The 23,630-nt window shown below is 37.6% G+C and overlaps 1 protein-coding gene across 2 annotated transcripts; it reads left to right on the top strand.

Moving 5' to 3' along the window:
- Positions 1-11,775: 11,775 nt before the first annotated feature.
- On the top strand, positions 11,776-21,017 carry LOC131315642 (glutamate--cysteine ligase, chloroplastic-like). Of its 2 annotated transcripts, XM_058344820.1 has the most exons (17): positions 11,776-11,917; positions 12,938-13,284; positions 14,027-14,177; positions 14,403-14,510; positions 15,446-15,538; positions 16,850-16,933; positions 17,077-17,145; positions 17,226-17,296; positions 17,383-17,451; positions 17,894-17,987; positions 18,104-18,193; positions 18,285-18,365; positions 18,785-18,877; positions 19,223-19,303; positions 19,385-19,454; positions 20,654-20,745; positions 20,857-21,017. In XM_058344820.1, the coding sequence occupies exons 2-16, from the start codon at positions 12,947-12,949 to the stop codon at positions 20,740-20,742; spliced, it is 1,581 nt and encodes a 526-aa protein (XP_058200803.1). In that variant the 5' UTR covers positions 11,776-11,917; positions 12,938-12,946; the 3' UTR covers positions 20,743-20,745; positions 20,857-21,017. The 2 variants fall into 2 exon arrangements, with proteins under 2 accessions (XP_058200803.1, XP_058200802.1); XM_058344819.1 differs by having other exon boundaries at positions 20,654-21,017.
- The last annotated feature ends 2,613 nt before the right edge of the window (positions 21,018-23,630 follow it).

Genomic DNA, 23,630 nt, shown 5'->3' with positions numbered 1-23,630 from the left:
ATGAATGACAAATTAGAAGCTTACAAGAATTCTAAGAGAGTCACATAACCAAATGAAGATAAATCGCCATCAATTTGAAGTTGTTCAGTTGCTTGCGTGCTCTGTTCGGTTTTTTTCATGGGCCTAATGAATATAAATCTCCCTATTATTGGGTTATTTTGGTGGGATTGATCTAAACGCTGGTTTTGCAGATTTCATACCACCTTTATTTCAACACGTCCCTTTAGTATTTATTTTCAGATTCTATTTAACAATCCCCTGCGTCTCCTTAGCTCAAGTTTTGAAGAATGTGTGCTCTGTTTGGTTGAGTTTTCACAATCAAGTTTGTAGAAATGCTTTTGCAAGTAGCTAGGGGTGCAAGTGAGTTGAGCCGAGCTTAGGGTATTCAAGCTTGTCTTGTTTAAAATTCAGTTAGCTCGAGCTCGATTAGTATTTAATAACTCTAGCTCGGTTCGAGTACTAAACGCGCCTTTATATATGAGCCGAGCTCATACATACAAGCAAAATACATAGAGCAGAGCTCCTATAAATGAGTCGAGCCCATACTCTTACGGAATCCCTTAGTATAGACCTATTGTTGTGTCTGGTCTGGAGACAGGGTACCCAACTCATGATTCAAACTACTATCCGTTTCCGCTGCCAGGTTCTGCACTCTCTATTATGGGCTGTCCACCCGTATGACGGGGTGAAAAATAACGAGCTTTGCTCAGTTGGCCTTGCTACGAGAAGCTAGCCTAGCCTGACGAAAGCGCTAATGCGTGTTCTTCGAATGTTGCATTTGTGTTATGTTGCTTGTCTGTTCTTCTACTGCTTTAGTTTGGTAGGATTGATCTAAACAGTCTGTATGCAAATTTTGTACTACCGATACTTCTACAGTTACTTCAGTATTACTTCCAGATTTTATTCAGTAATCTCCTGCCGTCTGGAAAGTCTTTCACAGCGAGTCGAACTTCATGGTGTCAGAGCTTGGCTCGTTTAAGCAAACCGAGTCCATACATACAAGTTGAGTTCATCTACACGAGGGGAGTTATAAAATACGAGCCGAGCTTTTCTAAACGAATTGGGCTTTGCTGTTCTTTCCCAACTAAATTTAAAAAGGCTGTAGCTGTATCACATCCAGATGATACATCGAGATGTCCGTTCGTTCTCTGCCCCCAATGAGATGGAGAATTTCAAACACCCAATTTAAACTTTTGGTTCCTTAATCTTGCTCGAAGTTTGGCCCGGCTTGCGTTGTTCCAGCAACCGAACAACCGGTGGAGAGCACCTCAGTATATGATCGCCCGCAGTACGAGCAAAGAATTTCGTTGCCGAACTTTCGAAGGCTCGTGGTTTCTTCGGATGCATCCCATATCAAACTTGATTAATCAAGCTAGTGCTAAAATTCCCAGGAGTCTTTAATCATTCACTACAAGAGAAGGTTACAAATCAGCATCAGAGGAAAATCATGGACAGCATTCTAAAGATTGGCTAAGCTCAATTCAATGCTCATACTTTTTGACTACGCTCAAAAAAAAAAAAAAAAAAATCTTTTTCGTTTTGTGTGTTTTGTTCGTCTTTTCTGAATTTTTGTTAGATTCGCATCATATTTTTGGATTAATTATTCGTCTCAACGAAAGGAATCAAAAAAGGATTAAAATGTAGGCCGATGTTGAAAAAAATTCATGTAAGACAACGCTTTAGACTAAAAAAACAGCTGTTTGGTATTTTTTTTGTCTTTAGTGAATTTTTTTTTTTTTTGCTTTTGGTTATAATTTTTTACTTTTTTAGACTCATCTCGTCAAGACGTATAAGTAATCCCAAAAATCACAATAAAAAGCTCAACAAAAAGTTATGAAAAGTAAAAAGAATACCAAAAAAAAAATTTAGCAAAATTTTTACAAGAATGCAAAAAGGTCAAGAGTTCGAGTCTTTCCAATTGCGTGTGGTGTTTTTCTCCTTGTATTTGTTAGGATTATTTTCCCCCTTAATGGCCCCTAATGAGGCCTTATTGGGTTGGGTTTATAGTGATTGTGATCTTTTTATGGGCTTATTATCTTGTTGGTGACATCTTTTGCTAAAAAGTGGTTATTTCTCAAAATACTTTGGTAAAAGTAAAAAAAAATTACTTTTCCGTTTCCTCTCGTGCATACGAATCAATAACCCACAAAAATTTAGCTCAAAACTAACAAATGAAAAAAAATTAAATAAAAACAAAACTCCTAAATTTAAGTTAAGTTCAAGAGAACAGAGTATGAGAAAATTTCTTTTATATCCCTTCTACTTTGACCAAAAATTCATTTTGGTTCTTCGCCTTTCAATTGCAGCCTAAAAATACTTCAACTTTCCAATTTTTTTTAATGTCATCTTTTAGGGATATATACATATGTACACGAAAAATAGGGAAACACCCTATACACATCGGATGCCATTGATTCCCGCGTTGGCCCCCTCGTCTTTTTTCTATAGAATTTTTGAACGGCTCAAATTGGCCGTCCGGTGGCCTGAGACGGCTCGGCGCAGCCGTCGGTCCCTATAGTAGGACTCAAAGAAAATGGATTCCTTCTAAAGGATGACATTGAAAAAAATTGGAAAGTCAAAGTATTTTTATGCCGAAATTGAAAGGTGAAGGACTAAAATAAATTTTTGATCAAAATCGAAGGGATATAAAAGAAATTTTCCCAAAGGGTATACTATAACTTTTATTTTTGGATGACAGATTATTGTACAATTCATATCATAGTTTTTATGATTGCTGGTGAGAAGCAGCCAGAAAAGCCCAGTCACGTCCCCATAGAAGCACACGCGGTTACTTTCCAAACTACCAAAAAAAAACAAGATGCACACGGTTGCTTCACTGATTTCCATATCCATACTAATAATAAAGCCGACTTTTTAGGTTTTATCTTGAATCTTTTAAAAAATATTAGGGTAAAAGTTAAAAAAATTTACATTTTCGATTTTTCTCGTCGAGACAAATCAATAATTCACAAACGTTTGTTACGAAACGAACAAATGCAAAAAAAAAATAAATTAAATAAAGACAAAACAAAAAACTCAAAAAGAACTACTTTTGAGGAACAAGGTCAAAGTGGTAGTATTATCTTCAAGTGGGGAAGCCCAACATGTTACTCCTGTGTAGCATCAATAGGACAATTTTAGGGAATTTCTTGGTATCTTACCAGGTTCAAAGTTATCTTATTTGCAATTTCAATCAATATTCAACTTCCAACTTGCCAATGGACTGCTCTAGTCTAGTTGGCATCTCTTGGCCTCCCATATAAGATTCGAGTTTCGTCGTGGGCGTTTGAGATTCAAGACTATCGATAGTCTCTGCAATCTTTTGTGGACTAATTTACTAACACTTTGCTAACTTGGCTGATATAAAAAAACAATTTGGTTGTGTTTGGTCAAGACCGATATATGATGTTCAAATTCTAATCACAAATGATCGGTTTTACTAACCGCCAATCAAATACTCATATCATGTCAAAAAAGTTAATTTGAATTTATAAAATTCAACATACATATGTTTGCAGGTATCATTAGTACTGTACTTGTTTTGCACATATATCATCCATTGTCATATGCACGAGCGTAAGCATTTTGTAAAGATGTATGCAAGGGCACAATCAGAAATGTAATCTGCCCTCGGCTGAAATGGATTCGTGAGTGAAATGGATTGGGCTAAATTTTACGTATCATTTTTTTGTTTTATTTCAAAGTTGGCCTGGGTTATAGCCCACCCTTTTATACTCATAATTTTCGCCCTTGGATGTATGGCTCTTCAAAGGGTGAACTAGTTAATCCTATATCTCTAAGGGCTAGCCTGAAAATAAGTGCAGTGGCTGAGTTAGGATTTGTAAGCCCTTAGAAAATAAGTGCAGTGGCTGAGTTAGGATTTGTAAATGGGAGGGGCCAAACTAAGAAGGAAAAAAAGGGCAACAGAAATAATCTTTTGAGTATTTATTTAAGTTTATTAAAAATAGAGTTTAGAATTCAATTAAGTAAATTTAAAAAAAGTCCTGACTATTGAAATCATAAAATGGGTGAATTTTTTTCTTCAAAAAGAAATTTTTTAAAGTGGCTATGAGAGTGAGATTCCACCTTCTTTTTTTTTTAATCGGGAGTTTTATTCTACTTCGCATGTGGCAAATGAAGTGACAGTCAAGTGGTGGACGTTCTATACTCTTTGCACTAGATGAGGGTTCAAACCCCCGAGGCTCATCCCCTTTCCCCTAGATTAGTAGTTGTAGAATAGGATTTGTCTTGTCGGGAAAAAAAATAAAAATTGGGGGCCGTGGCTACCCATTCCATACATAGCTCCGCCCCTGAATAAGTGGATGTACGAAATTCTTGGAATATGAGTGATAAAAATTTATAGGGCAGTGATTGTTTTGATTGGGATTGTGACACACATTTCTTGTTTTGTCCAAAACAAGAAGCTTAATGTACCAGGACACAGGCCATATGTGTTGAGACATGAATTCCCATCCGAAATGACAACATCAAACACTGGACTTTCATGTCGATCCCCACAATATTACTACATGATCGATCTCCAATTCCACCATCAAATCTCCTAAACAAACAGGTCCTATTAAATTAGGACTCTACAGAGTCCCTTGTCAAGAAAAGGTGAGAGAAACCAATCAACATCTACAAGGTTTAATCCCAAGGAGTTTGACTAAAGTAATAAGTGTTTGTCCTCTATAAAATCGCATGTTCGAATTTTACGGAAGCTAAACATTTCAAAACGGTATCAAAGAGTTTGTCCGGTCGTTATCTTTAGAATTCTAAAATTAGTTGAGATACGAACAAGCTGATACGAATATCCAATTATTACCGACCGAGTTTTGTTTTGGATTGTTAAAAAGATGTGTGCAGTGCATGCACCTAGTCGTGATCGCATGTGGTTCTCGACCATAATGATTGGAGTATCTTTTGGGGGCCGCCACATTTTGTTTTGAATCATTGCCCGGCACTACTTCTGGATAAATTAACACACGGACCTATCATTAGTAGTCATTGATTACATAAGCACGTCAAAAACAAATGAAAAGTCACCCTTGTGGCCCCATCAACCTAGACACGAGCCATGACCCTTGAGGTCTATTAGATCGTTTTATCCTGGGAGACACGCGACCAAAAACTCCAAGGCACCGTGGGAGGGACCGAATTTGTCTTACGGAAAGTATGATTCATGTTAAATCACGTCGTGCCTCACTCTATAATATTTCTGTAATCCATTTTCGATTCGGTTTATCCGTAATCCGTCAGTTTCAATCACATTTTTTGTACTCGTTTTGGTAAGTTAGCATTCAATTTGAGTTTGAATTCTTCAGTTTTTAGAAAAACGTGTTTACAACATCCTTAGCACCTGGGTGAACCCTTTTATCCATTTCAAACAGTCAAATTCCATGAACCTCAAAGAGGTTTTGCATGGCCAAGTGATTACGAGAAAGTAATAAGTGTTTCTCTATGAGGTCACAAGTTCCATTTTCATAGAGGTCAATATTCTAAACCTCTAGGGTCCTGAAATTAGTCAAGGTGCACGCAACTGACCTGGACATCCAGTTATCAAAAAAAAATTCAAATTCCAACACTCTATAAAGAATTAGAGCACATGATGCGTCATTACATACCTCATCATGCTTCAATCGAAATTATGAAAGTTGGATTAGTGGTTTGTGCAATTACGGTTGCGGGTTGCCTCTCGAGGGGAAAAAAAGGTAATACTTCAACGTAATTATGAAAGTTGGAGTGTATGGAGGAAAAAAACAATACAGGGAGTGTGTGCTGTGCAGCTTCGTGCTGCACAGCGTGCTGCACGGCCTCCGGCGAGACTTTTCCGGCATCGGTCCGACGATCGGAGACGTTCACCGCGTAGAGCTCGTCGAGTTCTACATGTGCACCAAAAATCAGCTCGATCAAATATCGTTAAAGGCCTCATCGGAACATATATAACTTGAAAAAAAACGAATCCTAATGGATACAAAACATTGGATCAAAACCACTAAATCCATTTTTTTCAAGTTATATATGTTCGGATGAAGCCCTTAAAGATATTTTATCGAGCTGATTTTTGATGCTCATGTAGAACTCGACGAGTTCTATGCGGTGAACGTCTCCGATCGTCGGACCGATGCCGGAAAAGCCTCGCCGAAGGCCGTGCAGCACGCTGTGCAGCACGAAGCTGCACAGCACACACCCCCTGTCCAAAAAAACACTAGTACTATTTGAGAAGGGGGCGACTATTTGCAGCACTGTATTTTCTCCCTTAGCCCACTACATTTCAGTAATAGTTGTTGAAAATCATACATAGCATTTCGGTAAATAGCTATTGAAAACAAGATTATATTTTGGTAACTACATGTCGAAAATATGTTCAACTTTCGGTAAACAACTGCCGAACATACATTTTCGATAAATAGCTGTTGAAAAAAATATTATATTTCGGTAATTGTACACTGAAAATGTATCTAAATTTCGGTAACTAACTGTCGAGTATAATTGAAAAATTTTAACGGGCTAAGGAAGAAAATACGGGATTGCTAATAGTCGCCCCTTTGTGAAAAAAATTAATTAACATGCTGAGTACATAATTAGAACTATTTTTCATTTCTCAAAAATCTCCTTCTATTGGATAAAAAGCCCCTGAATTTTGCAGATATAACAAAAATCTTCTTTAGTTCAAGTTTAATTTGCGATGGTTGGTAGAAAGTAGCAGTAAAATGAAGGATTTTTTTTTTAGGGAGGGCAAGAGGGTAATTTCACATATCAAACTCACCTAGGCAATTGCTGACTAGGGAGAGGTAGAGTGAACCCTTTAAACACACACACACAAATCCAAACTCCCGATGTGGGAGCCAGCCCATCTGACGCAGGCCCAAGAGCCTTGTCGCGAAATGCAGCACAACGACAGCGGGCCCAAGGGGCGTACACCAGAGGTCGGATCCCTCCACAACGGGTGGGCACGACTTAGTTTGTAAAATGAAGGATGGTAACTTGTATTATCTACAAAACACAGTGGTGTGAGTTCCACTCAAAAGACACGTTGTAACGGCTAGGATTGAATTGATCTACTGGCTGATATGTGAACTCCTATTCTTAAGAATGTACCCACACTCTTTCAAATATATTACAAAAACGCTATCAGTTTGTTTTTTTCCTCTACCAACCAGCTTCTATTGTGTTGATAAAAAAAATTTAAAAAAAAACTTAGTCGACATTTGGGTTTCCCCTAGTAATCTGCATCATTGACCAGGAGTTGAGTTTTGTTCACCATTCACTTAAGAGGGTGAATATTACCCTCCTTCCTATTGGTTGAAATGGTATGGATTTCATCACAAAGTGATGTCATGCTTACCAAAAAGTGTATTGCGGGGGTGAAACCTACACCATTTTCAACTAGTAAGAGAGAGGGTAAATGTCCACCTTCTTTTAAGGAGGGTGAACAAAATTACACTCAAAAGAAAAGGGTTTCCTGGTAATCTTTTCTCTCTCTTTCTCTCTCTCTCTCTCAGATTTACTCCGACGAAATCCACCTCTTTCATTGATGTGACCGGCGACGAATTCCACCCTAGTCATTGCTGTCATCGGCAACGGATTCCATCAAGGTCTCGACGTCAAGAAACGTTACTTATATTAGACCACTTAAAAACATTACGTATTTCTGAGTGCATAGAATTACCGAGTGGTGCATTAAGAATCCATGATTTCTAACCATTTCTTCTCGGCACAACTCTCCCAAATCAGATGCGAAACCCCCAAATATCACTAAAAATTTTGAACTGAAACTTTTTCTTTGTTATTTTAACTAAAACTACACAAAGTTTGTGAGATTAGATTCTACTAGCTGGGAAGGTAAAGCCAATCAAAAAAGAAGATCAAAAATGAAAAAGAAGAATATATAGGCTATCATAAGGAGACAAGGAGTAAGGACGGCAGGAATGCCAGGAACTATAAACGCTTGATGCTTGAGGAGTCGGGGGGGGGGGGGGGGGGGGGGAGAAAGACAACAATCAACGGCCGTGGACGGAAAATACTTGCACACGGAATTCTTTGAGGCCTCTTTTTTACTATCTCCAACTCTCCACCTCTACCAAGTAAGTTTTTTATTATCTTTGCCAAAAGATAAAAGAAAGTCAATTGATGTGTTGAATTACTTGAAGACATTGGATGGTTGTTTCCCGAATGCATGGATTGCATACAGAATATTGTTGACTATACCGCTTACAGTTGCATTGGGGGAAAGAAGCTTTTCAAGTTGAAATTAATCAAAAATTATCTTTGGTCAACCATGTCTTAAGAAAGATTAAATGGATTGGCTATGTTGTCTATCAAGAAAGAGTTGGTGAAGAAGCTTGACTATGGAGACTTAATCAGTGTGTTTGCAGCAAAAGTGCGAGAAGAATAATTTTCAAATGATGGATTTTGAGGTATGGTAAATCTTTTGTATTGGTTTTTTTTTTTTTTTTTCTAACTCTTTGTAGACCATTTTTATATGAAAAATATAGGGTGGCCTCATTCAAAAGGTTCGCTTCCGGCCTTCAAAACTTATGAGCCGGCCCTGCTCAGTGCTACTATGTAATGTAAAAAGTTTATCACACATTTACCAAGCTTTGTCTGCTACACCAAAATTATACACTATGTTGATGAAATATTAACCAACGATTGATCCACTACTGCAATCAATTTATCGTTCCGAAAGTTGTAAGATGGACTATCCATAACATTTCATTGAACATGTGAAATGCAAGTAGAAATGGGGGATTAAGGGTGTTCACAAAGGCACACGGAATTTTGTGATATCAGGGGAGCAATTTATCTATTCTCAACAAGTGTTTCAATCAAGAAATTGATGGAAGGTTTTAAAAGGTAATATAGATACCGAATTTTGCAAGGAAACCCGATGCCTCCTTCGGAAAACTGTTGCCGGTTCGGTAACCCAGTGCGCTCTTCGGGATCCTTCGGGAAACCGATATTTCCTACTGGCGATTTCGTTACAAAATGCTTTTCTCCGTTCCATTTTCACCGCATGCAAAGGATCCCAGATCCCAATTTCTCTTCTCAAATTACTCTCAAATACAGACGCTCGTAATCTAGAACGGGAAAGAACACATATTCCACTGAAGTAACCATGAGTAGCAGTACCCAATTTCTGTATCAACGAAACCCCAACGGAAGATTGAAACTTGGAAAGCAAAAAGAAAATGCATCCAAGCCAAAGAATTAGAGAACCGATTACGTCGAATTTGAAGCATGGAACCCAGGGAAAAATTAACAAGAAGAATCAACAAAACGTTTATCTAGGAAGTGAAATAAATCAGGGATCTAAACACGGCACAAAAATCGCGCTCAATCCGACCAATTCTGATATCGAAGAGAGTGAGAGAACTCGAAAATATTGAATGGTTGCTTCTCCAAAAAACAAACAATGAACGGTTATCGAAGAGAGAGAGAACTCGAAAATATTGAATGGTTGCTTTCCCAAAAACAAACAATGAACAGTTGTCGGTTTTTTTGGTTTGTTCCGGCTGGCTTTGAGACGTTTCGTAATTTTTGTTTCGCGGGTTTTCCTTTTATTTCAGCATGAAGTTTTTTTTTTGGTATTGCGTCCGTTGAGAAGAGGCATAAGATGGGGTGGGAATTAATTGCAAGTGCTTGGGGTATTTTTGAAAAACAAAAAGTAGAAAACACCTTCGTACATTTAAAAGAAGTAGTATAGATAAGTCCAAGATTAAACTCATTCAATCCCATATATAATTTGGCCACCAAACTACACAAAGTTTGTCTAGCCAAAACTTAAACCGATACATAGAAGTCATAAATTGTGGTTGAGAGTATTTGACGAAAACTGCCCTCCTTTTTCTTTCGTTAAAATATAATCGAAAATTGTTTATAAACAATTTTATTTTACCATCTAAAGGGCCACTCAGCCCTAAGACGGATCAAAGACAAGGTTATGACATACTAGTATCAATAGATTGTTGAATAATGGAGTGATAATTCAGTGCTCTTAGAACACCGCCATGTGATACTCCAATAGGAATTAGTATTTCTCCTAAATACTAATGGTAGGGGTGGCAAATTGAACCCAGACCCATTAACAAACCTATACCCATCAACTAAAAAATAGACCCAACCCAACCCATTTTTTAGTTGGGTAAAAATGGATCCAAACCCAACTAACCCATTATTAATTGGGTATTAATTGAGTCAACTTAATGACCCAATGGGTCATGCAAGTAACCCACCAAAAAAATAAAGCTGAACGGTAGAATGGAGTCGTCCCCGACGGAATCATGGCTTTCACGTAATGGCCCAGGAATGAAAAGATTCTCCCATGGGAAGGATCTCTCTCTCTAGTGTTTATTCAATTCTTTTGTGTTAAATCACTCGCATCTAAATATATTTTGGACGATATTAAAAATCAATTGTGACTGATAACAATTATTTTTGACCAGTCAAAAAATTGAAAACACATCTCATTCATTGATTGCGCGAATAAACTGGTGAAATTGCGCGTAGTCATGGCTCCACTGTAAATTAAGTTTCTCTCGTGGTATTTAGTCCCGCATAGGATTTGGATTAAAAAGTTAAGTGACTTATTTTTTTGTCTTTATTCAAATTTTTTTTGCATTTTTTTTGTTTTACGTCAAACTTTTGTAACTTATTGATTCGTTTCAACGAGAGGAATCGAAAAAGTAAAAAAATTTGATCGATACTTATATTTTTTTGAATAAAAACAAAAATAAGTCAATAAGACAAAAAAAATACTTGTTCTTGTCTTTTTGAAAAAATTTATGAGTTTCGATTATAACTTTTTTATTTTTTTGATTTTTCTCAACGAGTAAGTCACAAAAGTTGGCTTGTTCGAGGCTTGTTTTATTGTCCTTATTCAATTTTTTTCGCATTTGTTTGTTTTTCATTAATTTTTATGAATTATTGCTTTGACACGCTAGGAGGAATCTAAAAAGTAAAAAATTATGATCGAAACCTAAATTTTTTGAATGAAGAAAAAAATAAGCCATTTTTTTGTGTTTATTCAAAAAAATATAAATTTCGATCGTAATTTTTTACTTTCTAGATTCTTCTCGTCATGACAAAGTAATAATCCTTAAAAATTTGACAAAAAACTAACAAATGCGAAAAATATTTGAAAGATAAAAAAAAAAAACCACTTAGATACGTTGCGATTCGGTAATTAAGAGCGACCAATATGGTAATTAAGTGTACCAGGGTAATTTGGTCATTTTTGTAGTAGAGGGATAGTATGGTAATTTTAGTGTACATGGTATTTTAGTCCTTTAAATTTACAGGGGTAATATGGTCATTTTAGTATACATATGTATTTTAATCATTCTAGTATATAGTATGTAATTTGGTTAATGAGTGGGTCGGGTTTGCTTTTAAATAGATGGGTTGGGTTGGGTATGGGTAATTAGACTTATAATTAATTCTAAATGGGTCAATGACCCATTAAAGACATAATCCACTTGCAACTTACCCATTTTGACCCAAACCCGCCCATTTGACACCTCTAACTAATGGTAACACACACACACACCAAAAAAAAAAAAAAACAGAGTCGGAATAGGAATAACTACAAGTTGAGGGGGTACCCAGCCAAATTTCACCGGAATCTTGATTTGCGCTGACGTGTCATACATAAGGCCGGGGGACCAGACGGGAAAAGGTAGGACAGTGCCGCACTATATTAAACTCCCTGTCGAGGGCCTCAAATCCCCAAGGGATCCCAAGTTCCCAACGCCTTTTTGCTAAAGTACAGCAGCGCATCTTTCGGAAATTTCCCCTCTCTCTCTCTCTCTCTCGCTGATTGATATTCTTCCATTTCCAGAAAGCAAATACCCCGGAAGATAAGCACAATCGAAACAATTTCTAAACCCTAGAATTCACTCTCTCACTCATTCAGGTACTCTCTCTCTCTCTCTGTATAGTTTGCATATTAGTTTTCAATTGCTCGTACAGTATGATACATATACGTGGCTTACGTGTATGCGTACGTTTGTATGGTCAGGAGTATATGTATGTGCATTTGTTGACGTTGAAGTGATACTCATGTTCTAACCAGCTAGGATTAGTTCAGTTGGTCACCCTTGTACACTTCGGAATGGGAGGTCACGGGTCAATTCTTGCCGGGAGCAAAGATTGATTATGCCTTCCCCTTGAATGTGGGTTCTTTGTTTACTTATTTGTATCGTTAAAGGGGCTATTAGTTGGGCTTAGTGTGATTGTGGGCTTATTTATGCCTGGTTTAATGTAATTCAGATATTTGTATTCTTCTAAAGCTTGAAATAATAAAAGTGATACGGATGTTCTTGCACTCTCAAAATTTTGGTAATTGTATATCTTTATATATTTGATTTTTTTTTTTTTTGAAATTTTGTTGTCAAATGGTAGGAGAATACAAGTTTAAGGATTGCATGAAACCTGAAACAATTCCACAATCACTATAAGTCAAAGCCAACTACTAGGCCCTATAGGGGAGAAAATAATCTCAAATAAATCCACAATCACTATAAGCCCAACCCAACTACTAGCCCCACTAGGCAGAGAAATAATCCCAACAAATACAAAGAGAATAATTCTTGACCTCCTAATGAGATACAAGAGTCCTGACCAACTGAGCTAGCGAGCTCCCAGTTGGTTTATTTATTTGATTGATGTATGGGATTCTAGATGATATTACCGCAATTACTGAGGTCTAGTTGTGCTATGGCTAGCTGAATTCCATTGGTAAAATAAGCGTGGATTTGATTCATGTCAATTGGTTTGAGAGAAATACTTGTTGCTCAACATTTAACTAAACTTGGAAATCCAAAATCTTTTCCTAGCTGGTAAAGTGGTAAACAACTGATTTTCACTGCGAAGTGTGAAGGGCTAAAGATTTCGCGTTACAAATTCATTTCGTGTTTGTATGTTGATTTCACAGGGGCACACCATGGCCCTTCGGTCCCAGGTGGGTCCATCGCATTGCATTCGCTCCAAGAACATCAAATGTATGGTGGACTGCAGCTTTGTTTCCAACATAGGAAACAGAATGGATGCATCCAAAATGAAGGACACCCGTGTTAGTTTCCCGTCCTTACCATTAAAGGCGACAAGGACAATGCAGAGATTGCATTTATACAGTTCTAGTGTACAGTACAAACGAGGGCACCGTGTCATCGTCACTGCGAGCCCTCCAACGGAGGATGCTGTGATTGCTACAGCGCCACTGACAGAAGAGGATCTTGTTGCATATCTTGCTTCTGGGTGCAAGACTAAGGAGAAATGGAGGTTCAACTTCTAGCTCTTATTGTACTTAGATTCAAGTGCATCTCTCAGTTACATATTTACTCAGCATACTATGTTGTTTTGTTTGTGTGTCTTATCTCATATACAACATGACTAGATTCTTTCTTAGTTAGTGAGACAATCACATGGTTAGGTTATCATAGTCTGTTCATCCTCTTATGCTTGCTAGCAACATGCCACCTTGTCACCCCACTGTCTCCAAGATGAATCTTGAGGGTCATGACTCATTAGCATAGCCTAAGCAGGGGCTCTATCTATTACCATGACCATGATCTCTCTCTCCCTCTCACACACACACACATACTCACACAAACACACATGCTCTTAGTTCTCTCTTCCCCCTTCACTGGCTGTAAGTCCTTGCGATTGAATCGCTGGGCATCTTCCTAGAAGGACATGTCATGCCCTCTCCAACACACCTACAGATCATAGTATTTCATCAGATTGAATACCACTTTCTAGCACTAGAGGAGTCTCTTGCACTTGGTTTGTTATCAGTTTTAAGACCGGTGAAGTAGATTTAGGAGGTATTCGGCTTCCAGGAGTCAGAATTTCAATGTCACAATTGGTAAGTCAAGGGTATGGTTCTTTGGGGTCTTGCTTCTAGATCCTATTTCATTGTTTGGTGCAAAATAGTGGTGAAAAAACATTTGAGTACTTGTAGCTGACAGTTCCCCCATCTATTTTATTCTGAATTGTTAACTTAATCATATTGTTCTTGCAGAATAGGTACAGAACATGAAAAGTTTGGCTTCGAGATAAAAACTTTAAGGCCAATGAAGTATGAACAAATAGCAGATTTGCTAAATGGTATTGCTGAGAGATTTGATTGGGAGAAAATATTGGAGGGTGACAACATTATTGGACTAAAACAGGTAAAATGTTACTCAATTTTGGTTTTCAGAATGGGAAAACTTTTCTGGTGATTACCTTTCTTTGTTATGGATGTTGATGCCTGACATATTTGGTTCAAAACCAATGAATGCTTTGCCTTCTTGGAAATTCTGAATGCATTTCTGTTCTTGAAGTAGCACTTGACAAGTTGATCTCTTCAACTTTTGGCGGATTCTCAAGAGCTTCTTCACATTAATGTTGTGTAGGGAAAGCAAAGCATATCATTAGAACCTGGAGGCCAATTTGAGCTCAGTGGTGCTCCTTTGGAAACATTGCATCAAACCTGTGCAGAGGTTAATTCACACCTTTATCAGGTATGTAGAAGACTTTTACTTTGAGCATATATGTAATGTGTAGTTGTTTTATTGACGAGTCTTTAAAGATATATGCTTTCTTGTCAAGTTGCTTTAGTTCTTTTTCTTTACCTTCTATGTAGGCATCTATTTCGCTATGGATTTTACCGGCTAAGCAACCTAGTACTTTGATCACATATGATATTAAGGAACACTGGACAAACCCTATCTCAGGATCATATGTGAGGTTAAGAACAGACATAGTTAATGATATATATCCTCACAAATTGTTCGTTTGAGTTTGTATGATTCACTTTTTAGTCACGCCGAAGCGGTAATGAACTATTCTATCCTGGAGACTTTAACCACATGTTTATTGTATTATCCAAATAAGAGTAGCGAGGGATTGTTGGATGCAGAATAAAATTTGAGGTTGGAGATGAGTTTCTGGTGCTGCAGCTGAGTTTCCAGTATTTACCAGGTCGTGGGTTGTGCTCTGCAGCCCTTATTGATTTAAAAGAATCATCTACTATTGAAGTGATTAGTAATGGATTTTGATTTATGCTAGAGTATATTGAATGATGTCTATCAGCATGCAGAGCCCAAATTTATGCCTAACAGATCAAGTTTCCTGTGCAAGTTTCTTGTGTTAATTATCCAGTCTACCTGCTAATAGTTGAAAAGGCAGGAATGCTGTCATGACTTAGTTCTATGTTTTTGTGGTGCTTGTTAGCTTTTTTCTCCTTGCATTGTCTAATACTAGTATTTTTAGGTTGACCTTTGAATTTTTTTCTTCTTGTTGATTAAACAGCCATATTATTTGATTCTTCTCCTTAGATGCATGACAATGCTCTCTTATTCCCTCTTGTCGGAAATATTTCCTTGCACCGTTGTTTAAGACAGAAACATGTACTAAATTGGGTAACTGTTGCCTTTTCCATTACATTGATGAGCAGGTCAAAGCTGTTGCAGAGGAAATGGGAATTGGATTCCTGGGAATCGGTTTCCAGCCTAAATGGGGCCTAAAAGACATACCTATAATGCCCAAGGTATCACCTCTTGGTCCTTCCACCTTTTGGGTTAGGATAGTTTACGTGTGCTGCAGGATCTTTTACTTCTCAGCGCCACTGTTATGTTAAATACTGAGGTTGGGCTGCACTTTGGGCAGGGATGACTGTGAGACAGGTTAGACAATAGTTTTGGGGTCTTGTTAGTTATGGAATATAATGCTACATGTTGAATGCTATCGGAGGTTGCAAGTTAAATCTAGCAACCAACACAGTGGCTGGTAGGGAAGCACCAAGGAAAATAGGCAAAGAAAGTAGTTAGAGGAATAAGAAAAGAGAGGGAGAATTCCATGCACTATCACTAAATTCTCAAGCGACCAGACCCAAGAAAAGGTGCATCACAGACCACAAATAATAGGGAGCCAAACAATTTTCATTCATCATCCCCAGTTAGCTTAAGCAACACAAATGTGTAGAGGGCTAATTGGTGGCCAAGAGAGCTTCCAAACTGACAGCATGTGAGAATTGGTGGTGTATGCGGGGTTTTATTTGGTGTCTCTCGTATTATTGATCAATAGAATACTCTTGACTAATTTTATCCATTTTATGCCAAGTTCCGAGAAAGTTAATGATAGAGGTTTCTCAGGCCTTAGGGCATGTAGAGTGCGAATTTTTTTGGGCTGGACATGAAATAGGAAGGAGAGTAAAAATAAAAGACACGCCTGACAGATACAGATTGGACTGGCTGACCACATGAGTAGTTGACGTTTACTTGTGGAAGTTAGTTTTACATGTATCTCTCAACCCTGCATCTTTTTTGTCTATACCAATTTTATGTTCTGTACTCTCTCAGCACTATTGGGCTAGGAAGGAGCCATTATATTAGCCCTTTTTTTTTTTATAGGTAAAGGAGAAATTATATTTTTCTCATCGTATAAATTGTAACCTGTAATTCTTGGTGTTTGCTAGAGGTTAACTTTAGTGAATTGCCAGTAGAGACTCACCTTTACATTTGCCTTTGATGAAGTGAAACTCTTGAGTCATTTAGTAGCCACGTTAAGTTTTTGATCTTTCTTTCTGTCTAGTATCTAAGGCTTTTGTTGAAAGAACCACATCATACTGTTTTCTTCTTTGTTTCCTTAAGATATTGCTTTACATCTCTACAGTCTCATTCCATCAGATCATGATTCCTTCATCATTTGATCATCTTATTTTCTAACTGTGGAATTTTTATGCTAATTCCCATGCCATTTTGTCCTACAAAACTATTATGATGTTGGTTTTCTTATGCCATTTATGCAAACTTAGAAAACTTATATTACCTGTGTACTGACATAGTTTTTCTTGGCTCAGGGAAGATATGAAATAATGAGGAATTACATGCCTAAAGTTGGTTCTCTTGGACTTGATATGATGTTCCGGACATGCACTGTTCAGGTATGGGAAATGTAAAGGTAACAGTTATTGTGTGGTGGTTTTCTCAAAACCAAGGCTCTTGAAGGCACTGTTCATTTTTGTTTATCCTAACGATAGGCTTGTTCTGAATGAGAAATGATGGATATCTTTTCTGGCTTTAATAGGTCAATCTGGACTTTAGTTCTGAGGTCGACATGATCAGGAAATTTCGTGCTGGTCTTGCCTTGCAGCCTGTATGAAACCTTCCTCTTTCTTGTTTTTCCTGAAGTTTCTTTGGTTCCTTGGAATCTAACTGGCATAGTTAATGAAATAGATTGCAACAGCACTGTTTGCCAATTCACCGTTCACTGAAGGAAAGCCGAATGGTTATCTTAGTATGAGAAGGTTACCATAACTTACCTTCTACTCATCATTTTTCACGTTGTAGCAATTTTCCTTTGGGTTTGATAGTTTCCTGTATGTTTCACCAGTCAAATCTGGACCGATACCGATAACAATCGCGCTGGCATGCTTCCCTTTGTTTTTGACGACTCCTTTGGGTAAGTTTACATTTTCTTAAGAACATTGTACTGTATGTGTTGATATTTTCCGGGGGTCTCTTGTGGAATCTAGAACGGTTTTCTAAAGCTGGGTTGATGAATAATTACCAAAACAAAAGAGGCGCTATACACAAGTGTTGGATGAATGTAACTCTTTTTTTCTCTTCATAATCTTAAGTAGGGAATTTTTGTAACGGTGAATAAGTAAATGGCTTTGTATCTCTCTGTGCTCTATCATTGGGAAAGATGAAGATTGGATCAGCCATGAGAATACTCTGCCGTCTATTTGGTTTAGTTCTTTTTATTACGTGTTCCTTCCAGTTTTGCACTAAAAGTTCTAAAGATCTTTATTACTTCTTTTAGTCTTTTTAAATAGTCTAACCATTGATAGCAATGTTAACCCCTTACCCTTTTTCTTTTTTTCTTTTTTTTCTGGGCATAGGTTTGAACAGTATGTAGATTATGCACTTGATGTGCCGATGTATTTTGTCTATCGGAAGAAGAAGTATATTGATTGCAGTGGATTGTCCTTCCGGGTTATCATCTACCTTTGTTATTTTCTGAACTGATTTTAGGCTTTCTTTATATATCATCAGCTTGGCCATTTTTTGGCCTTTTACTTTTTGCTTATTCGCTTGTGATGATGTTACAGGACTTCATGTCAGGAAAACTTTCTCCTATTCCTGGTGAATTGCCGACCCTCAATGACTGGGAGAATCATTTGACAACAATATTTCCCGAGGTTTGTGGTTGCTAAAGAGTTAACTTTAGGAAAGTTCCCAGTATTTTGTTATGTTTCTTGCTAAAAGCCATATTCTTCTTATCCCATGTAGGTCAGGTTAAAGAGATACTTGGAGATGAGAGGAGCTGATGGAGGCCCTTGGAGGAGGTTATGTGCATTGCCTGCATTTTGGGTATTTTGCCTCTTTGACCTGTACTCTTATAATCAACACATTTTGTGCAGAACTTCTCCCTGAATTAAACTTGCTGCTATCAGGATTGTTAAGATAATGATACGATATGTTGATCTGATTTCTTGGTCAATGCTAATTTAGCCATTCAGTCAGTATTATGAATTTGTATACCTTAATTTTTTTGTAGGTTTACATTAGATTAGATAGAAATGAAAGCATTAATTGACTACTATACTACCATACGTTTCTAAAAATCCATTCATTGTCATCTCATTCCATTTGTTAGCTGATTAATTGTCACTCTATCTGATATGTTTCTAATCAGAACTCTGACACCTGTTTTTTTTAGTTTGCATTGCTGAAATGATGATTTCTCTGGTTAGATGAAGTTACATATGATGTGGATATTTATATTTCAGGTGGGTATATTGTACGATGAGGTTTCTCTACAGAGTGTGCTAGACATTACAGCTGATTGGACCCCAGAAGAACGACAAATGTTGAGAAATAAGGTACATAAGCCTATTTACATGCAAAAGGATGGTGCTACTGCCATGATCTGCATCTCAATTGTTCATCCATTTCCGACTATAAAATAAAAGTCATTGAGGGGTTGAATGATGAACTAGAAACGAATGATGGATGGTTTGGAGTCTGGATCTTGCTGTTTATGTAATTTTGACAATGAAGCGGATAGGATAGAGTTATATATCTGAGATGGGATTCAACTCCATCTGATATATGTGTACATTATGAAACTTACAGTTGTTTTGATTTCTGTATTAGTGTGGTTAATTACTAGAAATATCTATTCATTAACAAAGAACACAAATGTGATCCCAAATGGTAATTCATAGGTACCAAAGAGTGGCCTAAAGACACCATTTAGAGATGGATTGCTGAGGCATGTAGCAGAAGAAGTTGTAAAGTTGGCAAAGGTGACTTGGGATACTTGTGCTATTTTTGTCAAAGATGCCGATCACCATATTACAATACATGGTTTATGTATTCTTTTGCAGGATGGCTTGGAAAGGAGAGGCTTCAAGGAATCAGGATTTTTAAATGAAGTGGCTGAGGTGGTTAGAACAGGTAAACTCAACCAGGTCTATTAACTATGAAGTACTAAAATAACAGTTTTCTTGGTGTTGGGAACATGGGAGTGGGTTGGTAGTTGGGGGAAGATGCCAACCACTTATTTGAGATCTGAGAGGTGGTCGGAATGGCGGAATCATATGCTTTGTATTCTATTTCTTTTCACACCGGAGAAACTGGTTAGTTGTGCGCTTGCTTGCGGGGGGTGTCATCACTTACTGTCCTCTCTACCTTTTGTTCTCAAGTATTCATTGTCTGTTGTGATCACACTACCATTCTCGAGGTGCCTTTGAATATAAATATTTGTTTTTCTATGTTTGTTTCCTAATATTTTGATGCATATGTGTGCTGCTTGCACATTTGTAAGATAGGGAACATATCGAAGACGAGAAAAAAAAGGGTGGATGCAGCATGGTACACGATAGCGGTGGGTGTTTAAGTGAATTAGATAGATGGATGGAGGGATAGATAGGCATACGGATAATTGTATATACATGAGACACAGAGAGAGGAAGCAGGTGAGAGACATGAGAAAGAGAAAGGGGGATGGCACAGGAGACACAGAGAGAGGAAGCGGGTGAAAGACATGAGAAAGAGAAAGGGGGATGGCAGTGGCGTTGGATACAGCAGTGGGGGGTGGCAGTCACTTTGGTGGATTGATGATTGCAGGGATGTATGTATGAGGTGGAACGAGTTTTTGATCTTAGTGAGATTATCCTCATCAACCGTATAGAAAGCCATTTATTAGTTACAAAATTTGTAACATCATAAGTAAAGAACCATCCCCGCAGGTATACGTTGCACCCTCTTGCCGTCTGTCATGATTGTTTCAGGTGGAATGATAGATCTCAATGATATCTATCAAACACTGCAAAAAAAATTTGGAAAATTATTTTTGTAAGCCCATTAATTTTAAACTTGAAAATAGGTCTTTATTTTTTAAGTACTTATTTGAGAATCTGGAACGGACCCTCAATATATTTGCTTACCTATCAAAGAGAAAGAACCATTTCCTCGGGTATAATGCCATTGCTCCAAAACAGATTTCAAGAATATTTGTTTCGTCGCAAGAGTACATGTTTTTGCCGTGATTCTATTGTCTAAAATGGGGGATCTGAGATGATGTGCTTCAGTTTCTGGACCATTATCCTAATAGATGCAGTACTCAACTGATTTGATTTTTGTTGTTTTGGCAGGAGTAACACCAGCCGAGAAGCTTTTGGAGATGTATCACGGAAAGTGGGGACAATCTGTTGATCCTGTTTTTGAGGAGCTGCTATATTGAGAGGTAATTTTAGTGTCTCGTTCGGCGCTTCATCGGCAAGGTCTCACGCGTGTAAAAACTCATCTCAATCTTTAGGTTGTAATGCCGATTGTTGTTGTCCTGAATTATTTTCAGTCGACACCCACCGACTCCGATTTTAGAGGAATAATCTGCGATGTCGATTTTAGAGGAATAATCTGCAATGTCTATCCTTGGCACGAAGCTTTTCGTGTAACTCGTGTTTGAAATGTTCGTTTTTGGTTGGCCATATATAGCAAGTGACTAAAAATATCAAACCATTGCATGTTGCAAGTGAAGCAATTTAAACCATGAGATTACTATCCCGAGATCTGGGTGCGCGATTGTGTAGGGATTATTATCCCCGTCCGGGTAAAATTTTAGATTCTTTTTATTTGTTCAACCAGAATTAGGTTATTGACGCCCTCATAATTCTTGATCCTTTCATGGATTTTTTCCCATGCTATGATGTATGTGTCTAAAGCCCAGACCATCTTATTGAAGGTCATAACCTAAAAGTCACAAAATTCTCTGATAAAAAAACCCAGAAGTCACGTAATTCTTGGGCGTGTACGTGAGTAGGAGGCAAGCGTGAAAGCGTCTTTGAAACACATTCTAATCTACTAGTAAAATTTGCGAGAGCGTGAGTTCAATGTAGTGATTGAGAGTGCAAGCGCTGGATATGTTGTAGGAAATCATCGATGAACTTTAGCGATACCCCCTCATTTTCACTGAAATTCACACCTTGTTAGATATATCCCCACTTATTCCAATTTAAATTTATCTTGATACTTACTAGAATATGGGATTTAAAAAGATTTTAATCTAGTCACTTCAAACAAACCACCACCCACTGCATATTCAACAATATTACGAATTTCGATTGTATTCTTCTCTTTCTTGAATTTTTTTCCTTTCATTTTGTAATACCGTATTACTTTCCAATTCATCATGATAAGAGCAATCTGAAAAATACTACTCTTCCGTCTCCAAATAATAGTCTAATTTTTCATTTTGAGTTGTCTTTTAATTAATGTTTATTTTGAAAAGTTAATGATTAGAAGATTGTATAATTATTGTTGTCTTTTTGAAAAGTTAATAGATAAAGAGTTAATGGAGAAAGTGGAGGATAATTTTGAAAAATAGAGATACAAGTTGATGTGGTTTATCCTTAATAAGTTAAAATTACAAGACTAAATAAACATTTAAAAATGGATAGATGGAGTATTACATATTTTTAGTTACTCCTGTATTATTCTGGATTTCATGGGGTTACATGACCCCACAATGTTGAAGTAATCATTCAGTGGTTTTGGGGCACCGCCATTAGTGCCCCACCAGCATTTTTATGGGGTCATGCGATCACGAGAAGTCATTCCTCTATGTCCCAAGGGTGAGTCCGACTGGTCGGTGGACTTGTTCTCCTTGCAATTGACCAGGGTTCTATACTCGAGATTAGCCCACAAAGAAAGTGATTTCTTGTAAATTTCTCAAACCACTTGACCAAATCCCTTGGCGTTACAAACAATTTTACACTTGCAAAGGGTCTAATTAATAGTCAGAATGAGAAGCCCAAATTCTCCATGGGACGGGGTCACAAATTCATTTTTTTTATTACTTAGAGTTTCTTAGTCAGTTTACGCACATCTCAACTAATCTTTTGAAGACCAATCCTACTGTTGAGCGGGGGTCTCAATTAAAACCCAGGTCACAAATGATGAATCTTCACCTGAATCAGAAGTGAAGTTCTTAATATCAAGAAATAAATAAAACTTGGTTACACAGTAACTTAAGATTGAAAGTATATAGAAACTCTGAAGTCACAGAAAAAACTTAAAACCAGTGAAGTTCCTAACAATTGGAAACCCAAAAATAGCTCTAAAAGATAACTTAAAACCGCGAAGCCCAACCCAAGTACAAAAGCAAGAAAATAAAAAATAAAAAAATAGGACACCATAACTAACAACCAATATTCTACGACCACATCTAAAATCACACACCCAAATATACACCGTCTCACAAAACACAAGGGTCCCACACACTATGTGTGCAGTGTGTGTGGGACCCTTGTATTTTGTGAGATGGTGTATAGTTGGGTATGTAATTTTGGGTGTGGTCGTAGCATCTCTCAACTAACAATTAATGCAGCACATCAGAAATTTGATCTCACCCGTGGAAGTGGACAGATGTGACTAAAAGATCCACCTTTATGGCAAGGAGCCTAGCTTCGATCTTCCATGTTGTAGATGCCTCCTTCTCGCTTGGAAACTTGGGATCCACCTATATACTCTAAATTGGAGGCTCTTATAGAGATGTGACTAAAAGATCCAATTCCTTGGAAATTGGAGGCTCTTATAGAGATGGAAGAATTGTGCCCCACGAACAGAGCATTGTTGCCTAAGCTGTGTAACTCCACACATGCCAAATCTTTTAAATCCACCTTAAATACTCTAAATTCTTTAGTCCCGTAATCAAGAACGACTAGCAATAGGTCCACTTCTGATTCAACTATGTATGGGTGCTCGCTCGGGCGGGTTATATCCCGAAAAATACGTCCAACTATCGTTGCCATGGTTGGATCACGTCCCCAAACGTCGCAAACAAATATCGTTCCCCTAGACTGATCGAGTAAAATTGGCCCTTGTAATAGGTGATATCCATGAAGTATCCTCTGGTTTTGATGGTGGTCCAGGCCTTCTCCCCAGGTTTCCAAAAACACAGCAATCTAAAACCTTCGTAAATAACAATGAGTGCGTAGTTGTCTTTCAATGAAGGTGAAGGACATGAAGTCAAGACAGCCTTTTGAATTTGAAGAGAGACACTAGTCCTGGGAAAGTCGGAAGCAGAGATATGGGGAAGAGGAATTTGAACCCGGGATAATGGATGGAGTA

The sequence above is a fragment of the Rhododendron vialii genome, chromosome 2a, assembly GCF_030253575.1.
Source record: "Rhododendron vialii isolate Sample 1 chromosome 2a, ASM3025357v1".
Lineage (NCBI taxonomy): Eukaryota > Viridiplantae > Streptophyta > Magnoliopsida > Ericales > Ericaceae > Rhododendron > Rhododendron vialii.
This window is presented reverse-complemented; position numbering and strand designations above follow the sequence as displayed.

Bases quoted from the DNA above. Each gene is read 5' to 3' on its own strand.
- LOC131315642 (XM_058344820.1), top strand. From the start codon at position 12,947: ATGGCCCTTCGGTCCCAGGTGGGTCCATCGCATTGCATTCGCTCCAAG. The intron at 17,146-17,225 runs GTATGAAACCTT...TTAATGAAATAG, and splicing joins CTGGTCTTGCCTTGCAGCCT to ATTGCAACAGCACTGTTTGC. The intron at 18,878-19,222 runs GTACATAAGCCT...GGTAATTCATAG, and splicing joins GACAAATGTTGAGAAATAAG to GTACCAAAGAGTGGCCTAAA.